The 20,740-nt window shown below is 44.6% G+C and overlaps 1 protein-coding gene and 1 pseudogene across 3 annotated transcripts in view; one reads left to right on the forward strand and one right to left on the reverse strand.

The window, feature by feature from the left end:
* gabrg3 (gamma-aminobutyric acid type A receptor subunit gamma3) overlaps positions 1-20,740 on the reverse strand; it is a gene marked incomplete at both ends in the record, with an annotated part of 99,206 nt that overhangs the window by 75,277 nt on the left and 3,189 nt on the right. For both annotated transcript variants that reach the window (XM_083647090.1, XM_083647091.1), the window contains one exon: positions 7,464-7,531. In XM_083647090.1, the coding sequence (XP_083503216.1) occupies positions 7,464-7,531 (68 nt within the window). The remainder of the gene's footprint in view (positions 1-7,463; positions 7,532-20,740) is intronic.
* Positions 8,701-10,026, forward strand: LOC310785913 (glycogen synthase kinase-3 beta pseudogene; annotated as a pseudogene). The gene has a single exon. The product of its transcript is annotated as a glycogen synthase kinase-3 beta pseudogene (transcript).

Consider the following 20,740-nt stretch of genomic DNA (forward strand, 5'->3'; position numbering starts at 1 on the left):
AAGTCAGTTTTGGTGGAGCACAAAGTCCTTCATCACTTGTGGTAGTGGTAGGGAGTGGACTTGGTTCAGGCGATGTGTCCCCAGTGCTTGGCGGATCCGGATCCGACACAAGTGGGCCAGACTGCGAGGACATCTCTTGGCCTCCAGAAAGACCCTGAGAGCCTCAGGATCAGCCCATTTCTCCAGGTGTGCCTGCTTTGCGGTCACCAGGGCCGGGTCAGCGCCGTGGTCCAGCAGCAGCTGGACGAAGGCCGTGTTGCACCTGTTACGCAGCACCCACTCCAGCAGGTGAGAAGCCACGTCACGGGTCAGAACGCCAGCGGCCTGGAGCAGCAGGCGGAAGCAGTCCAGGTGTTTGTGTGTAGCACTGATGTGGAGAGGGGTCAGGGTGAGTGAGCCGTGTATCCTTCTGTTAGGGTCGGCCCCGGCCTCCAGGAGGATCCGGACACAGTCCAGGTGACCGTGGCACACGGCACCGCGGAGAGGCGTCCAGCTATTCTCACCAGCTAGGTCTACCTGTGCTCCCTGTGTGATCAGGTAGTGCACACAGGCAGCATGACCCAGCCAGGCTGCGAGCACCAGAGGGGTCGACCAACACCCGTAAAGACACTGCTCATTGATCAGCCTTCTGAAGTGGTCTTCCTGCAGCAGGCTCCTCAGTGTGTCCAGGTCTCCTGCCCTGAGGGCATAATAGAGCTCTGTGTCATCATGCTCTGCTTGAACAGCCATTCCTTCAGATGTGTCACTGTACCACACTGACTTGTATGCTGTGTTTTCCACCACTTACATATAGCCTCAGCCAGGAAGGATTTATGACATCAATGATGACATCACAATTGCTCAAGTAACATCACTGATGATGTCACAACTGCTTTTATGACATCACTGATGACATCACAACCTCTTATGACATGACTGATATCACAATGCCTCTGACATCACTGATGATGTCACAATTTATGACATGCACTGATGACATCACTGAGACTTTGTGTGAGAGTGAGTGGATTTATGACATCACTGATGATGTCATCAGTGGGACAGACAGACAAACAGACAGAGCCCTAGCTCCCTTAGATGTGCTCATTTTTTATGTATTTCCAGACACTTTTAGAGACACTGAGGGAATAAATTCATTACCGTAACACTTTTTTAATTGGAAATATGAAACAACAATTTTTTTTTTCCAATGGCAAGCACTTCAATATGCTCAAGGGTATCACTCAAAATGTGTATGATTAACAAATACAAAGTTGTAGCTAACATTGTGAGAAATGCCATGTTGTATTATGACTACATCATACTACATGAGGAAAAAAAATCTGTTCTACTTAGAGACTCAACAACCATTTCTGTGGATTCCTTGCCCCCAAAAATGTGGAAATAGACACCAAATTTGTAATTCTAGGTCTAGTTGGAGTCAAGATATGGCCAACATTTTAATAATGGCAGCCATTTTAAAAAAAAACGTCATTTTAACATACTTCCACTAATGGGATTTTCTGGGATTTTTACTACAGTGTTTCGGGTATCAATATAAACATAAAAATGTGAAAATAAATTCTGTTGCAATTAGTTTAAGGTCAAACCTTATTTTCCCTAGACTGTGTCTCATCTATTCAGTCTTCTTCTCAGCTGTCCTACTCTCTCAATAATCATTTGCAGATGAACAGATGTCCCTTTTGCTCTATGGTTGATTGGTTTAGCACAATAGTGATTCAACAGTATTTAACGTTACAGCATAATTAAATAATGTATTATATTATAAATAATATAATACAGTTAAAACGTGCACCCCTGCTGTACACAGTTCATGAAAGAGTTTATATTTGCAGTGTGAAGCACCCAGCGTCGGCCAAGTCTTTCCCAGGAAAAATCCTGTGGCATGAAGGAGATAATGATACAACTGACCCCCCCCCCCCCCCAAAAAAAAACAAGAAAACAAAACAAAACAACAACAACCACTTTTTCTCGTTAAATGGTTTGGTCAACTTGGACAACAAAGATACTTTATTATTGCCACGCAACAATGTTGGTGGTGATGGTTTGGTACAGCTTGGTGGTTCAGTTCCAGTGCAAAAAAGAGATTAAAAAAAAACCACAACACCATAATAAGACATTACAACACGCACAGAGAGAACACACGAGCAAGAGAGGTACAGACAGGGATGCTAGCAGGGGAAGTGGAGAGTTCTGACTGCTGTTGGAAAGAAGCTGTTATTGAACCAGGTAGTTTTGGTGCATATGGCCCTATAGCGCCTTCCAGAGGGAAGAAGCTGGAAGAGGTGGTGGGCTGGGTGGGAGGGGTCACTGGTGATTTTAGCTGCCCGGTTGGAGGTGTGTTTTGTGAAGGTCACACCCGATGCTGTGGGAGGCTTTGGGGACGATCCTGTCCAGTTTCTTTTTGGTGTGGCAGTCTGAGCTCCCATACCACACAGTGAGAGACAATGTGAGGATGCTCTCTATGATGGCTTTGTAGACTTGGACCAGCAGCTGTTTTTTTGACGTGATACTTTTTCAGTTGCCTGAGGAAGTACAGTCTTTGCTGGGCCTTTTTGATGGTATGGGTGGTGTTGATAGTCCATTTGAGAGTGTCCCTGATATCGGTGCCGAGGAATTTGAAGGAATCTGTCAGGGTTATGGGTTGGTCAGAGATGTGAACCAGGGCTTTGGTGTTTGTTTTCCTCCTGAAGTCGACAGCTATTTCCATTGTTTTTGATGTGTTAAGAAAGAGGTATGTTCTTGCACCAGTGTACGTCCAGTTCACCTCTTGACGGTAGTGGGTCTCATCATTGTCCTTAATGAGCCCAATGATAGTGTGGTGTTGTTCGCGTACTTGAAGATTTTAACTGAGCTGTGATGAGATATAAGCTAATTTGTGTAGAGGGAGAAGAGCAGAGGGGAGCCTTGTGGAGCTGTTTACATTTTTTGACAACTTATTTTCCCCAAGGCAATTCCATTTTCCCTATTTTCCATAAACAAACGAGACCTGCATATCTGCCTAAGCAGAGTACTGTTCAGATTTCAAAGTAAGTGGTACTAATAATTGATTTTAAACAGCCTCGATAGTGGCATCTACCTCGTCTATGTACAGGAATCATGTACAGTACATGTACACCGCCATTGTTGTTATAGGCGCGCTTGACAACCGCTCGACAATGGCATTAGTCCCACCCATTGCGCTGTTTATTGACGCTGGCTAATCGTTAGTCACCCTCTGCAATCATTGGACAAGCCCTTCTTTGGACTGAGGAAATCACAGTTCACAATGCAAGACCCATGTGCAAGACCAGAAGCATCCAAAACTCAACTCAGTGGAGTGGGCGCGGCTGCAAAGGTCTGGACCCAAACTCAAACTCAAAACTGCTTCTGTGGTAGTTACCGCTATGATAGGTGTCTCCAGGATCCCATTTTGCCATGACACACACACGCGCACGCACATGCGCACACACACACACACCAGCCTACGCTGTTACGCTGGTAAGAGTTAGGATGGAAAAATACACTTCGTCTTCACTGCAAATATCGAAGATTGCTTCAAACTTGACATGCCAGAGAAATAATATTAATAATAAATGATAGGAAGACGAAAGGAAGGTGCACTAGTGCAGATAGTTACTGTAACTCTTTAGCTATTGAACAACTGCCAAGAAGAAGCCACTGCCAAGAAGGTTTTGAGGAGTGCATCATTCATTAAAAAGAACACAGAAAGGAACACACTAATTGTCCTGTGTTCTGCTTCGCCTAGGATTGTCTAAATTTCATCATATGAGTGTAAATGCATTGAGAATATTTAGGTGGCATAGTGTGCCTTGTAGTTTGAGTTAGATAATTTTCTGTTTGACGGAGATACAATTTGAATCCAGCACTTTTCCCCCCACATATCTAAAGCTCCTCTACAATCTTTCAGAATGTACCAGCCCTTCATGTTAAAGCAAAAGAAAGATAAAGGAGAAACTTCTTATCTTCCAACACAAAGCTGGGAGTTGATATGGTTGAATGCAGTATATTTCAGAAAAGGTATGCATACTGTAGGTTGTGACAGAGACTGGTAGGACATCTGTTTATGGAAGTAAACTTGAGCCAAGGGGATGCCATTATACAGGAATCATGTACATGTACACTATATACTATAAGGATTGTGTTGTGTTGTGTTGTGTTGTGTTGTGTTGTGTTGTGTTGGGATGAGCCTTCTGCATCTTGTCATCACTTGTGCAGAATTGTCCCTAAATGAGTCAATAAATACTTGATACAGCTCTGTCTTTTCCTTACATTTGTATGGCAACATGAAGGATTGCATACATACTGAGAGGACTTGCTTCCATCTGCATGTCTTTGATGACAGAGGTCATTTACCAGACTTAGCACCTACTACTTGACAAATTCAATAAACAGCCAAGTGTACGATGATTTGAACAAGATGAACAAGCATTTCTTTTGTCTGCTATCAATCAGTCTTTCAGGCATACTCTACACTAACATTTCAAAGTGGTTCCAAATTTGCAGCACCATTACAGTCAGTGGCGTGCCTGACCAAGTTGGTGCCCTAGGCAAGATTTTTGCTGGTGCCCCCCCCCTTCCCCCCTCCCCCAAAGAAAATATAATAAAAATTATATCGCAGCTAATCCAGCACTGCAGTGCAGGTTCAGAATCGCCCTTCCCCAGTGGCGCTGGAAGTACTTTTAGGTAGGGGGTGCTGTAAGGAAGGGTCTCTCGGTGCTGCCCGTGAGGGCAGCGCCGAAGAAAGTTTTACGTTTTTTGGACTTTCATCCATATTTAGAAGAATATTTAATTTTAAATTGTATGGGGTGGTATGGATTAGGCCATTAGGGACCATGGTGAAAGTGCTGCAGCCCGGGCAGCCAGAAAGCCAGAATTAGAAAAATGATTTCACTATTATTTAAAGACTTAAGACGTTGTTCTTCTTATTTTTGTCTACTATTGTAAAAATAATAGTAGGCCTATTATCATGAAAAAGTATTTGTAACCCTCTCTGGCGCCCCTAACGGCTCAAGCGCCCTTAGCATTTGCCTAGTTCGCCTAATGGACGGCACGCCACTGATTACAGTAGTTCAACCATTAGTTACTAGTTTGTATTTTCACACATAAACAAGGAAAAGGACAAACCAGCCTTTTACTGTAATCCCAATACAAATATTGGGATTACAGGCTCTCTTGTAAGGATTTTTTTTTTTTTATGATATAGTTGCATAGTATACCTTTAAGTAAGACTGCACATTTGTTCACCTTTTCTCAGTGGAGCATGCTTTGTGACTGTCAAATTTGATCACCATTCCATTCCAAATATCATTCATTAGCAATGTATCAATAGTTGGAAGTGACAGATACAGGGGGGGCTGCACCGTCTCATCAAGAAAACATTCACTAAGGCAGCACTCTAATGCTCACATTGGACACACTTTTGTCTTTTTCATGTTGTTCTTGTGTGTCGCATTTTGTTTTGAATTGCATGTAGCTGAGGTAACTATGACTGCTGAGAGGAATACTGTACTGCTGAAAATGTGGTGTATGACATTTTACCACATTTTATAATGTCTGCACTTCAGGCATTCTTGTTTGAACCACAATACACTGCTGAGAAGATTTTGCAAAGGAGCAAGCTGCCAGATACTAAATTTGACTTCTCAGACCCTGTGACTTTATTTCTTACAAGCAAGTTGAAGCAACTATACAACAAATCTACTGTAGCAACTTTGTTTTTTACAACCGTGGGGAACAATATATTATACTGTATTGATCCCAAAGCATTTGGTGACAAATGTGTAGAGCTGATGCCAATTTGCACTAAATGCTTTTCTAATCCAAAGAGGCCTGGGGATCACATGCTTCCCATACACAGTGTACAGTAGCCACCCCTCTGCTGAGACCCGGGACTGAATATTCATATGCAAATTATCTGAACAGGTTGCACACATCAACTAGAAACAACAGTTAATAGAGAGCCCCAGGAACGAGTCCGGAACACATCGATGCTAACACTTCCTGGTTCTCCACTGTTTTCGCCTATGGGATTTTTGAATGGGTTTTTGGCGCGATGCTTCTAATAAGGTCTCTGGGCAACGCAAGCTTAATCAAACGCGAACCAGTGTTCAGTAGGATAATCTTCACACATGAGGACCACTTTTATGAGTTTTGAAGTCTGGGATTTCCGCGTTCCAACTACAAAAATACGTCATCCCTGGGGCTCTCTATAGCAAATAGAAATAATAAAAGAGCAATAAACATAGTAAAAGGAATTTGGCACAATAAAAAATAAAAGTATAATAAAAGTATAATCGGGAGTGTCAGAGCTTAGCTCCAATCGAACGCTAACGAGAAGAGGTGAGTCTTCAGCAGCGACTTAAAAACTTCAGGGGTCTGCGCAGTTCTTACGTGAACAGGCAAGCTGTTCCAGAGAACAGTTCATTCTATATGAACTCAAGGTTTTCCACCTCTCCCTTACTTTCTTATAATGTACTTCTTCTTTGAACTTATTCCTATCTTCTTTGCTATATCCACCCTAAGCTCCCTCCTCCCACTATGATGTCCCTACCTATCGCTCGGACTATCCTCCTTACCCTCCGACGGCGGGTTTAAGCCCCACAGGTCTCTTGTGGTATAAAATGGAATATAAAGTCACACCTCCAGAAGCCAACGTTTGCCACTGCCTGAGCCAAAGGGCAAGTTCCCCTTTTGTTCAAAGAGAATACCGCTCAGTGTCAGCATTCATACATTTTAAAAGTCTGGGACAATCACCATGTGAGCAGCACTTCCGAAGCCAGAACCCAAACTCAAACATGTTGCGTCAGATACAGATAATTAATTAGAAACTAATTTGTATGCTAGAGTAACGTTATGCTAGAGTTAAGCACAAATGAGCTTCCTTCTACAGCAGCGCAGTAGAATCATGGCTCTGAACCACATAACATGTAGCCTGCCCAGAAAATCTGTGCTCTTAATGGCTACTCTCATAAGTCACCGCTATTTTCCAATTCATACTGTAGAACAGCTCCACATTTGACCTCTTGATAACATTGGACTTTCAAGTCCTGTTTTCTGGTTGTAGATGTTGTGGCAGGAGGGGTTACGGCTGTCGTTCATGCCAAAATTCATGTAGTGTATCTGACTTCCAGGGAGTGGCTTTGGGAGAGATTTATGGATGTTTTACAAATATTCATGGGACAGTCATGCAACATACTGTACATGAATGACATACATTTTTTAGATGAATGTAACAAACGGAAACTTATGTTGTAAATGAAGGATGCAAGGTGTTTTGAAGACTTGTTTGGACTGTGTGTGTGTGTGTGTGTGTGTGTGTGTGTGTGTGTGTGTGTGTGTGTGTGTGTGTGTGTGTGTGTGTGTGTGTGTGTGTGTGTGTGCACGTATGCCCAGCTGTGTGTGTACAGGATGTGTAAACAAAGCAGTAAGCACGTATGAGAAGCATGGGTATATTGACCTACCATATTTATTGATGACACAGGTCCAATGCTGTTCACAAATATGTCCACGTCTATGACAGTTGGCTTAACTGTGAAAGAAAGAGAAAAAATAATGATAGATCTTGACCTCAGTTCAGGCGGCATTACCTGCCATACATTCGAATCAAACAGGCAGAGTGAAGGCAGCTCAATGAGACTATTGCTCAGACTCCTTTGGAAGAGCAGGTAGCCGCTGTGTGAGGCCACTCTCAGGGAACTGTAATGAATGGCAATCACCCAATAGTCCTGATCTTCACGTCTGCTTTAGTTACTGTACTAGCAATTTAATTTAATCGCTGCCATAACACACCTCTGTGAAAAGTGTTCTCTTAAATGTAGCAAAGATGTGCCCTTGAATTCACAAATTGTTGTGCACCTGTCCAAGTCTCTCATTCAAAATGCCCTGTCACTGCACTATGGGAGGGAATTCAACATTCAATTGCCTCAATAGATAATTGCAGTGGTATTAAATGTGTTGTATTTATCCACTGACTTTGGCAGTGCAAAGCAGCTACTTTCAAAATATCTCAAAAACTTTCCAGGCAAAACTCCAGGGTCCCTTAGGGCAAATTTGTAGATCAACTGAACACGTGGAAAAATTGAAAATTTTCTTGCAAATTGGACAAACAGCATGGTTTGTCCAAGTTATGGCCTTTCAAACTTTGAAATTTGTAATAATAATTATATATATATATATATATATATATATATATATATATATATATATATATAAGTGGATCCTATCCCAAAAAAAAGGAAAGCTACCTGTATGGCTATGGGCAGCATTTGAGGAAAATTGTGCTTTTGTCAGGAACGTCTACATCCATCTCAAATCAAGTGGCCACCACTATTGGGATTTCCTGCCTATTGGGATATGTTATGTCGTGACATCCCTTAATGATGTGATTTCTCGTTGCTCATTGTGACATTACCGATGAGGTCATCATGTTGAGATCACTCGGCATAGTGACACTGCTGATGAGGTCACCGTGATGTCATCAATACGTGACATCACTAATGACATCACGGCTCCCTTATGTTATCCGAGGTATGACATCAGTAAATCCCACTCTGACAGAGGGAAAAAAGGGGGAGATGGGCAACCTTTACAAAACGCTGTAGTTTTAATATCGAACATTAAATACATAGCTTAAGCCTCTGCCTTCTTGGCTCTTTGTAATGACCCCTTCCCCCTACCCCGGCTTTAGTTCACGCAAATATGAGCGGCAGCGAGCGGGCCAGGACAGGCTCATTTGCTGAGTCTCCACGAGCTCCCGGAGCTGCTGCAGCCGGTGCTGAATCAGCAGTAGCTGGTGGAAGCTCTGCAGGAAAAGATGGGGCTTCAGAGGCCAGTGGAAGCAGCTCGACGAGCTTCGGAAATTTTAAACTATCCAGAGACAGTGGCAAAGTGATGACTGTGGTAGCCATGCCTAGCCAGAGCCCTGATTGCCCACAGAAATTGTCCTACACAGACATCAAGGTAATAGGTAATGGCTCCTTTGGAGTTGTCTACCAGGCCCGCCTCATCGACAGCCAGGAGATGGTGGCAATCAAGCAGGTTCTGCAGGACAAGAGGTTCAAGAACCGAGAACTACAGATCATGAGGAAATTGGACCACTGCAACATTGTGAGGCTACGTTACTTCTTCTACTCCAGCAGAGAGAAGAAAGATGAAGTCTACCTGAACCTGGTGTTGGACTTTGTCCCCGAGACGGTGCACAGGGTGGTTCGACACTTCAACAAGGCCAAGTCCTCCATCCCCATCATCTATGTTAAGGTGTACATGTACCAGCTGTTCCGCAGTCTGGCATATATCCATTCCCAGGGTGTGTGTCACCGAGACATCAAGCCCCAGAACCTGCTGGTGGACCCAGAGACGGCCATCCTCAAACTCTGTGACTTTGGCAGTGCAAAGCAGCTAGTTCACGGGGAGCCCAACGTGTCCAGTATCTGCTCACGGTACTACCGTGCCCCTGAGATCATCTTCGGTGCCACCGACTATACGTCTAACATTGACATCTGGTCGGCTGGCTGCGTGCTGGCTGAACTGCTGCTGGGCCAGCCTATCTTCCGTGGATCAGCTAGTGGCATGGACCAGCTAGTAAAGATCATCAAGGTTCTGGGGACTCCAACAAGAGAGCAGATCCGAGAGATGAACACCCACTACACAGAGTTCATATTCAAACAGATCAAAGCACAACCTTGGACAAAGGTGTTTAAGCCCCACACCCCACCGGAGGCTATCTCACTCTGCTCTCGTCTGTTGGAATACACGCCGGGGACCAGGTTGTCTCCCCTGGAGGCCTGCGCCCACGCCTTCTTTGATGAGCTGCGCCAACACAACACTCGCCTGCCCAGCGGACGAGATCTGCCGCTCCTCTTCAACTTCAGTCCCGTCGAGCTGTCCATCCAGCCCCAGTTGAACTCCACACTCATTCCTCCTCACGCTCGTGCACAGATGCCGCCTGCCTCACATGAGGGCAGTGTCTCAGACAATAGCGCCCAGTGCAGCTCAGCACCTGGATCCATCAACAACAGCACCTGAGCATCCTTCCCTCTTGTGGGGGGGGGGGGGGGGGGGGGGCGGTGTCAGTGAGAGGTATGAGTCCCGTGTCTCCTCCCCAACAAATTGGTCCTTTGATGATGTCATCACGAGCCGATGATGTCACGGATGACATCATCATTGATGTCAGATCTCCTCTGCGTCCTGTGTTCTAGCAGCGGGGAGTGCCATCTAACAATAATGAATCACCCACCAGGGTCCGATGCCGACCGCCAATCAAAAATGACAGATCATCGCCCACCTTCAGCTGCATTACAACTAGCCAGATCTTCACAACAGGAAGTGTAAAGGGCACCCCTGGGGGTGACCTAACGGAGCCGGATTTTTGAATTACGTAATTAGGGCCGACTAAATGGGCAAAAATGGCTAATTAGTGGCCAAAATGACTCAATGCAGGTTCAGCATCATGGAGAGCTCCATTCGTTAGCTACTGATTGAGCTCATCTGAGTGGAGGAGCACAGCTGAGTGGAGTTGGAATCAGCCAGGGAAGTGGACTATGAAAACCCTCTTGGGAGAGAGAGGCTGCATGCTAACTCTGTGAGTGAGACCTGACTAAATGGCCAGTGATTGTGTGCTCCAATGAGTATCAGAACTGTAATAAGAATGCAAAGTCTTTGTGTGTGTGTGTGTGTGTGTGTGTGTGTGTGTGTGTGTGTGTGTGTGTGTGTGTGTGTGTGTGTGTGTGAGTGAGTGAGTGAGTGTGTGAGTGAGTGAGTGAGTGAGTGAATGAATGAGCTAACAACAATGGCTGCGCAGCCTGATGATACACTGCACGGGTATTCTGCTACTATACTTTTACTTAGTTTAAACTACAAAACCGTATATGGAGCAGTTAGACCTAAATATTCTCATAGCTTAATGCATCAATAATTTTAAAGGGCGCTTCAGAATGAATACTTAAGGTAATTTTACTGCTAATACCTTTATGTAAGTAAACTTTTGAATGTAGAACTACTCTCAACCAAGTATTTTTCCAATATGGTATAGCTACTTAATAGGTACAGGATTTGAGTACTTTTTTCAACACTGTCCAGGAGAACTGTCGATGGCAACAGATATACCTGCAAACTCCACAGTCCCTCAACACCAAATTCCACAAATAAATCTCCATTTCTGCAGTTTGTGCAGTCTAAAAATGCCTCCCTTCAGACTAGCCATCTTTAGTCTTGGTGGAACTCCCTGCATGGGTTTCCCTCCTGTGCTGCTCTCCAACACTCTTCATGTCATGAACAATTCATAAGTACTGTAGGAATTCATGCTCGTCATTTAAAGGCCAATAAAGTGGCAGCTGTAACATGGTGCTGCCCAGCTGCCGTGACAAAGCATTCACACTCGCATGGCAAAGTGCTCCTCTATCATTGTGCATTACCTGTCTTTGGAGGTTTCATGTCTCGGCCAATTAAAACCACAGCAATTATGTGCCAGTCTTAGCATTGGGCTTCTGTTCCCATGCATACAGACCGGCTTCACATGCAAACAGACCGGCTTCACATGCATACAGACGGCACACTTGAAAACATGTCTAGAGTCCCTGCTGGGGCTGCCTTTCCAAAACAATACATATTCACAACTAAACAGGACTTGTTAAGCACAATATATAGCAGGGACACAGGAACTCATTTAGAGTTGGGGGTGCTGCAGCCATTAAGATAAATTGTTATGTAGATTATGTAGCTTATTTACTAGTATTGGGCTATAAATATAATATTTCGATATTCTAATAGAGATCTTTCATTTCGTTTCCTTATTTAGTGAATTTAGCAAAGTGTTTTGGAACAATTTTTGAGTTTGGCAGACAGTGTGCTCACTCACCAAAATGCACACACAGCTCTCTGCATCCACAACGCTAAAACAACCTCTCTATCTCAGATTTTCCATTTGCTTTGTTTTCTCCACTATAGTCCCGTAGATTCACACACTTTATCTTTACTGGCCCAGTCCTCTGTTAATAATGAGGTCAGTCAGGATTTGACAAGGAACACTTTGCATTTAGTAAACTGTAGCCTCATTTATTGGCATAAGTCTTTACGTTAATATTTCCAAACACGTTAGGAACATCCACTATCACTGAAGAAATACATGGCATTGTGATGGTGTGATCATTTCTCACATCTTGTAAAAGGCAAAGAGAACAGAAAAAAGAAGAAGAAGAAGCAGCGCACTTTTCCTCCAAATGTTCAACTTTTTCAGCTTTAGATGCCCAGAGCGCTCCGCCCAAAAACACTAGCCGCCAAGAGTGCTTAAACGCCAGGTGCGGTCCTTGAAAAAGGAGCGATCCTAGCGCATCCTTGCCATGGAGAATGAATTGCAGAAAGGCGCTGGCTTCTGAAATACACACATCCTGTGTGAACAGCCCCTTAGAGTTCCAGATTTCACAGTATGCACCACGTTTTCTAAATGTGTCCCATCTGGTTGAGCCATCACCAGTCAGGTCAAATCACTACAGAGCCTTGATAGGAATATTAAGACCGCAGGCCCTATACTGCCAGCCAGAAAAACACCAAGATCTGATGCCTTCTCTCATCTTTCCATCATCAAAGCCATGCTGAAAGGGATTTTAATGAAAGACTGACAGCATTTTCCATCTCCAGGCAGAGATGCCATTTTAATTGATTCTTGACAGATAGTGAGGTTGTGTCTCTTTTTAGACCATGGTCTGGCTTACTGCACCCACTTAGAAACTACAAGTGGCTCTTCTGCACATACCATGTTTATGACCATGCAGCTGCACTCTGCTGTACAGCATCTGGAATGGATCCACTACCCAGTACCTGTACATTAAAAATGCAGAGAGAAGATCAGCAAGATATCCACTTTCCACTGTATCAGTGTAGCATGTACGTGGGCTCAAGAGTTGGAAGTAGAGCCAAGGTGGAGGCCTGTAACAGGCTGAAGACAAGACGCAGTGCAGTGAGTGCAGTGGGTACAATAGCACTCCTTGTTAATGATGTCCCTTTGAAGATTCGCACCTCTGGCAATGAAATGGCATTACATTACTTTTTTCATTAGAGTGCTAATTCTGTTGCAGGCTATAAATCTGCACCTGCCTGTGCCACTTAGTACCAGTTAGGACCTGACTACAGAGCCATTCAGTAAATGGGGACAGCTTGTGAACTTTAGGGAGACAGAAAACATCATCTGGGTTCTGGATTGGCAGATGGATGGATGAATGGATGATGGATGGGTGGGTGGCTGTTTTATTTATCAAGCTATTGTCTGGTAGAAACAAGAAACACACAAATCATAATCACTACTAAGTATATTAATCTAGTAAATTTTGTGTTTAGGAACAGAAGCAAGTTTCTTTACAAGCAACTTTACTGGACAACATCTTTGGCAATCAAGACTAGTGTCTTTTAAAGAATTGTAAGATAAAACTAAACTAAACTAGGATGCTGTTAGAATCAAAGACATACTATTTGAAGATGTGTACTTTAAAATAAGATGAGCGAAACGTCAAGAGGATGAGCTCTCTCTGGGCTGCGCAAGGCAAGGATCTGCTCTGCGATAGCGAACGAGCGCTTGGAGACATTTGTAACTTCATCCAGCGAAGAGGAGCGCCGGGGACCATTACCTCTCCTGAGATTTATTCCCCATTAGGGCGGGATGTGGATGATGAACAGGTAGCTAATCTCTCTCCAGCGTTGTCGTGGAGCCCGGACCTGTCTGACGAATGGACGTACATTAGCTCCCAGTGAACAGAGGGGACAAATTACAGCTTCGTCACCCTGTTTGACACCCGCTGAGAGTGATATTGATGGCCAACAAGAACACGTGGCCTCGGGACGATGTTTGCCTTATTTGAAGAATAAATAAATAAATAACAATAATACTAATTATAAATGTCCTTGCCAAGTCACATTAGCCCATCAAGATTGGGATAAGAACACACACACACACACACACACACACACACACACACACACACACACACACACACACACACACACACACACACACACACACACACACACACACACAGTGTAGAAAAGACAGGGCATCACACACACACACACACACACACACACACAGACACACACAGTGTAGAAAAGACTGGGCATCACACACACACACACACACACACACACACACACACACACAGTGAAAACAATACAGCCACATGCTCTCACGGTTGGTAAAAATAAAAACAGAAAAAAACTGTCCACAATAGAGAGCCCCAGGAACGAGTCCGGAAATCATCGATGCCAACACTCCTGGTTCTGCATGGGTTTTTGGCGCGTTGCTTCTAATAAGGTCTCTGGGCAACGCAAGCTTAATCAAACGTGAACCAGTGTTCAGTAGGATAATCTTCACACATGAGGACCACTTTTATGAGTTTTTAAGCTTTTACGTGCCGTTAAAAGGGTGGCTAGCTAGCAAACGGCTAAATGAGACTACACTGTTGAGTCGACGGGGATATTATACGTCAATAACGTCATCACTTCAAAGGACGAACACGGAAATTCTTTCCCTCACCTGGTTCAGCCCGGGATAATCAGTGCACAGCAGCGCACACATCAACAACACTCCAGGTTGAGTGGTGACGTGATAATGAAGCCTATGCGACACTGTTAGGGCTTTCACACTGGCAGGGCTCCGTGCCGGTTCCCGAACTCAAATTTGAACCGGCCAGAGACCTTATTTGAAGCATCGCGGCAAAAACCCATTAAAAAATCCCATAGGCAGAAACAGTGAAGAACCAGGAAGTCCGGGACTTCCGCGTTCCGACTACAAAAATACGTCATCCCTGGGGCTCTCTATTATCCCCACTGATTACCAAAGGTGTTACTGTACCAATCTCCTTGTTTTTCCCCCCAAAGGACTGAAGCAGGATGTTTTGACTCGCCTTCCCATTATAAAGGATTAAACTGAACTCTCTCCTCAGAGGGTTTTCATAGTGCACTTCAGTGGCTGATTACAACTCGGCTCACCTGTGTGCTGGTCCACTCTGGAGCACCTGTGGGCTCCTCCACTCTGGATATATACTGTATATATACATATGTGTAAGATACATCTTATTCTGGATGCACTGGGACGCATCATCAGTGTTGTGACCTAGGGGTCACTGGGTGTTTCGGGTCTCTCAACAGACACCCTCTCCTTAGGCGACCCAGCCGAGGTTGATCAAGTCCCGACTTGCCTCCCAGTAGCAACCGCTCGCGGATCAGCCCTCTTCATCCGAAGCCACCCAGTGGCTCTCTCTGCGGCGTCGCCTGCGGACTGAATGGCTTGCGGGCTGACAAGAGCCACCCAGTCCGTTGCTGTCGAATTACTCCGCAGGGTTTGGGAGACTCAGGTGTGATGGAGGGACTAGGCTCTGTGGGTTGACTCCCGGCCGGGCTCCTCCTGCGTCTCACCAAGCTGGACGCCCGCCCAGTCACTCGGGCTCGAGGCTTGCGCGCGCTGCACCTCCTACTCCCGCATATACATATATATATTTGAATGCTAAAATCCAGTACATACAGGAATGTTTCTTTCTTCTTCTTCTTGCTTCCTTTGGATAACTTTTGAACATAGATTGATCATTATCTATCAATAGTAGTAGGCTTTCACTTTCAAACTAGGACTCCTGCCTTGTCCGCCCCCATTTCTGGAGTTCCGCTCTTGAACATTTCTGTCTACTCATCAGCGAAATACGCAAGCAGGAAATCCCTATGACATAACTGCATGGTGGAGAGTCACGGCCTCTTCCTGGTTGGTGCCTTGATACTCTCACAGCAAAATGATCGATGGCATAAAGACTTCATCTCCTCTTCTCACTGACCAGGCTCATTAAGAAATGCCAAGGGTTCTGAAATATTCAAAAAGCAGAACAGATCACCTGCTTCTGGCTAACGGTGCTACAGCCTATCTGTCACCCAGCAAGTAGCAAGACCCCACAGCCAGCTTAATAACAAGGAGGGTGCCTAAACGACTGTCCTAGGAAATAGTAACTGCACTATGGCTGCAACCCAGGCTGGAGTTAAATTTGCTCAGAGGGGTTTCAACACAAAAGCAGTGTGGGTTCAGCCCTAAGACTCTGGTATTTTATCACTTCTTGGCAGCTGTGTTCATGGGTTTCCCATAAATACACCCATATACGAATAGAATAGGAGTCTTTATTTCGTCAAGGTATGTTTGCACATACAAGGAAATTGACTTGGTGTGGTTGGTGCACAAGTAACACAGGAACATGGTAATCAAGAGTAAATGGAACTAACACGTGGGAAGCTCTCCGCTATGAGGGGGCGGGGGGAAACATTCTATGGGATATCTAAGACAGTGATGCCTAAGCACAACCTCACACACAACTCCAATGCATTCACCCCCTCGCCCTCCTCACATACTTCCACTGCATTGATTATATGAACATGAAGCAGCTTGAACGCAGTCCTACAGTCCATTACAAGCTGCCACGTATAAAGAGCCTCTCCATAAACAATCTCTCACAGCCTGAAGACAGAGCGGCAGAATTCCCCGGACACCTCAGAGAATGCTACAATAGTTGACAGTGACACATTCCATTCATTGAGGGAAACACAAGATGAAAAGTAGGGTCTGCTCTCTGCATCGTGATCGGTCCCCTGTCACACAGAGTTAGCATGTGACCAGCTTTCCCAAGACCTCCTATCTTCCAGGTAATGATTCGATCTGGTAGGCTTGTGTGACACAATGCAGTATCAAATCAGCTGTCCCAAATTAGAAGGTTTTCCCAAAAAGAAGGTGACGCAATTAGGGCACAAGGTCGCTGGAAAAACGACTTACAATACAGCATGAGAGCGATGCTGTCACTCTCATTAAGATGACTCGGGTAGTTTCAGCAGCTTCCTGTACCATACATGTGTCTGAGATTGAACCTGGACCTCGGGGAGGGAAATGTTATCTTTATGAATTCCAAACACTATCTCTGATCAGAGAGGTGGGAAATCATATATCAGTATCGCAATGTTGATCCCCCCCCCCCTGTGAGATGTTATTGATACAATGTACAAGCAGTGTGAATAAACACTGTTATCTATTGAACCTTGATATATCGCAATACACAGAGTTGCTAAATGTACCACAGAAGTCTCTGTATTGTGATATCGTTATCGTGGCACAAGAATCGCAATAATAATCGTATACATCATGAAGTCTCTCCCACCCCCTAACAGCCACAGCCAATAATACAAGTTAAAACTATTTAAACTTCAAGAAGAATGCTGTACAGTAAATGTCGGCTAGGTGGTTTCGCTCAACATTCAATCCATGGTGGTGGAAATTATAGCTACGATTGTCAATGACCAAAAAAAGACAACAGCAACATTCAAGTGCTGATGAATAATCCCTGGGTTACTAATTTTTAAGTTTCAATATGTTTTTTTTCTTGTTTAGGCAGAGTCCATTAAAAGCTGAAAAAATGTCAATTTAAATCATGCCAGAGAGGAGGACAAGGTTCAGATGACTTTGGTAGACCATCTGTCATGAGGTCACAACAAATCACAACAAATGACTTTCTAATTGACTCGTCTGTGGCTTGTGGTCAGGGGAATAGAAAAAAATGCTAATTGCCCCCATCCCATTTAGTACAGCTTCTTTGAAATTATCCATAGAAGTTAATTAGTGTTGATGGCCTTGTACAATGGCTGGGCAGCCAGGGAGAAAATATAGCTGTCCGCTCCATTGGTACTTAATAAAGCAAAAATATAGAATGCCAAATCTGTGTGTGTGTGTGTGTGTGTGTGTGTGTGTGTGTGTGTGTGTGTGTGTGTGAGAGAGAGAGAGAGAGACAGAAAGAAGAGACAGACAGACAGACAGACAGACAGACAGACAGAGAGATAGAGAGACAGACAGAGACACGGAGAAGAGACAGACAGAGACACGGAGAAGAGACAGACAGACAGACAGACAGAAGAGACAGACAGCAGAGACAGACAGACAGACAGACAGACAGAGAGACATACATACAGACAGACAGACAGACAGACAGACAGACAGACAGACAGCAGAGACAGACAGACAGCCAGACAGACATACAGACAGCAGAGACAGACAGACAGACAGACATACAGACAGACAGACAGACAGACAGCAGAGACATACAGACAGCAGAGAGAGAGAGACAGACAGCAGAGCAGACAGATAGACAGACAGACAGACAGACAGCGAGACATACAGAGAGCAGAGACAGAGAGACAAACAGACAGCAGAGAGAGACAAACAGACAGACAGACGGCAGACAGACAGGCAGACAGACAGACAGACAGCGAGACATACAGAGAGCAGAGACAGAGAGACATACAGACAGCAGAGAGAGACAGACAGACAGACAGGCAGACAGACAGACAGCAAGACATACAGAGAGCAGAGACAGAGAGACATACAGACAGCAGAGAGAGAGAGACAGACAGACAGACAGACAGACAGACAGACGGCAGACAGACAGGCAGACAGACAGACAGACAGCGAGACATACAGAGAGCAGAGACAGAGAGACATACAGACAGACAGCAGAGACAGAGGTATCCAACAGTCCCTAAAGTACCTTAGTGAAAAGGTTATGGTGTTTATTACTCAAGAGTTGTTACACCCAGTGGTTGAAGGCTGATAGTGCGGCACACAGAACATCCTAAAAACCCTTTGTGTGTATCATGTTCTTTTTCTCTCAATTAATTTAAATTGTTACTCATTTAAATTACTACATTCAACACCTACACATTTTTTGATAAACAAATTATTGTCCATGATATTTGCATGACATTGTGCAGTTTTAAGGTTCCGTATTTGCTAGCATCCACAGTATAGCAAACAGCAGCGCCTCCCAACCTTTTCCAACTCATGCCCCACTTGAAAATCTCAAAAAGGTTTGCGGCCTACATGCACAACAGTATGTTGGCCAAATAATGTGTTCTCAGAGCACTTTGGATTTTTTAACGATAAAAGGAGCTGTCCATCAGCACCACGGTGATGAGAGCATGGGAGGTGCTCGGTACTCTGCGCTGTAACCAGGAAGCAGCCGGATGTTGAGTTAATAGACTTTTCAAATATATTTTTCTATACACAGTTTTTTCTTATTAATCCATGTGGTAACTGCTAAATTGCTAATTTTAGTGATTACGCACAATACAACCTTCACAGGGGCACGGGGGCGACTAGAAGAAGACCAACTTATGCTGCTGAGGTTTTGTCTACTATTATCCGCTACATTTTATGGCCTGAAGAAGACACATACAATGGCATCCATTGTAATGAACGGTGCATTTCAGACAGTACATGGTTTTATGGGAATTCAATTGAATTTATGCGCAGAAATATTCTTGGCTCTAAGGCTTAGGGACATTTGGTCAGTGAGGTATCCACTACTGTCTCCTGTGCCCAGAAATTAGATAAAGAGTTTGCCCTGCGATATCAAGTGATGGTTATAGAAGAATAAATACCAAAAGATGAAAAACCAAACTGGCACAACTAACATCCAGTTTATTTGGATGTAAACACTCAGCTGAGCATTGTATGAGTCCAAAGAATATCTGTTGTTTTAGGTCATTTAGGAGATCACTGGTATTGGTAGTGACTGATCTCACTCGCTCCCAAAAAAAGATGATGAATTCATGAAAGGCCAATTTGTGTAAAGGCACATATACAGAATGCAAACCTCTGTGCACAAACACCAATATATAGAGGAGCGGACAGTAAAATTTGGAGCAGACAAAATAACGGAAACCCCACATGAAAAAGACTAAATTTTAACGAACTAAAACTCAACTACAGAGGCAGTTACACAAGAGAGTCATATTAAGCTGAATGGCCGTTAGCAGCATGTGTCGGCTTTAAAATAGGTGAGGTGTGAGTTTTCAAAGCATCATGAGACAACCAACAGAGCTCCACAGAGGACAGACAGCTGCTGCCTGAATTGCAGGTGCATCGGTCACAAAAACGGCACAATTACTAGAGTGGCGAGGGAAAGTGTTGAAAATGATGACAACAAACGCCAAACACGGACAAACTGCATCGGTAAAGAGGAGTAGCGGTCAAAAATTGAAGCCGGTGTTAGTGTAACAACCTGTGGCAGTCCATCCTACAACACTTGCTGACAGCTCTCTTCAGGGCCGTGCAGAGACCTTTAGAGGGGAAGGTGCTCAATGTTAAAAAGGGGCACATGGAGACCTGCCAAACTGCAAAACAGTCATTATCACCACTATATCATCAAGTTATATAAAACGGCTATGAAGAAAACGATACAATCAAGCCACCCCCCACGGGTCGCGTGGGGGGTGGGTTTACCCAGGCGACCATTGCTGGGCCCCTGTAGCACAACGACCTCACAAGGTTCCTCCTCAGCCAAGCCAAGTCACTGAGGCAATCCATATGGTGGAAAGGTTTTCTTGTGTTCACTGGGGGTGTGGGGACGCCGCTGTGTCCCGGCCCGGCCTTCTCTCCCACGCTTATGTGGGGGGGGGGGGGGGGGGCCGGGGCGGGGGGCATCGGTGCTCTTCATCACTGGTCGAGGGCTGCCGGTTGGTTTAGAACAGTTTAGGTAGGCGATAGATTAGCTACAGCCTAAGGCTGACCTGTTATAGTGTTCAGGCAAAGATCAGACTAGAGCAGAGTAGGATAGGCCAGATTAGGCTGTAGATTAGCTAGATACTATGTCCCAGTTAGCTCTGGTTAATGCTTAGAGTAGTCAGTTGTCTGATCTCCCCCCCCCCCTCTCTTTCTCTTTCCCCCGCTCCTTTCCCT

The sequence above is a fragment of the Poromitra crassiceps genome, assembly GCF_964638095.1.
Source record: "Poromitra crassiceps genome assembly, chromosome: 12".
Classification (NCBI taxonomy): Eukaryota; Metazoa; Chordata; class Actinopteri; order Beryciformes; family Melamphaidae; genus Poromitra; species Poromitra crassiceps.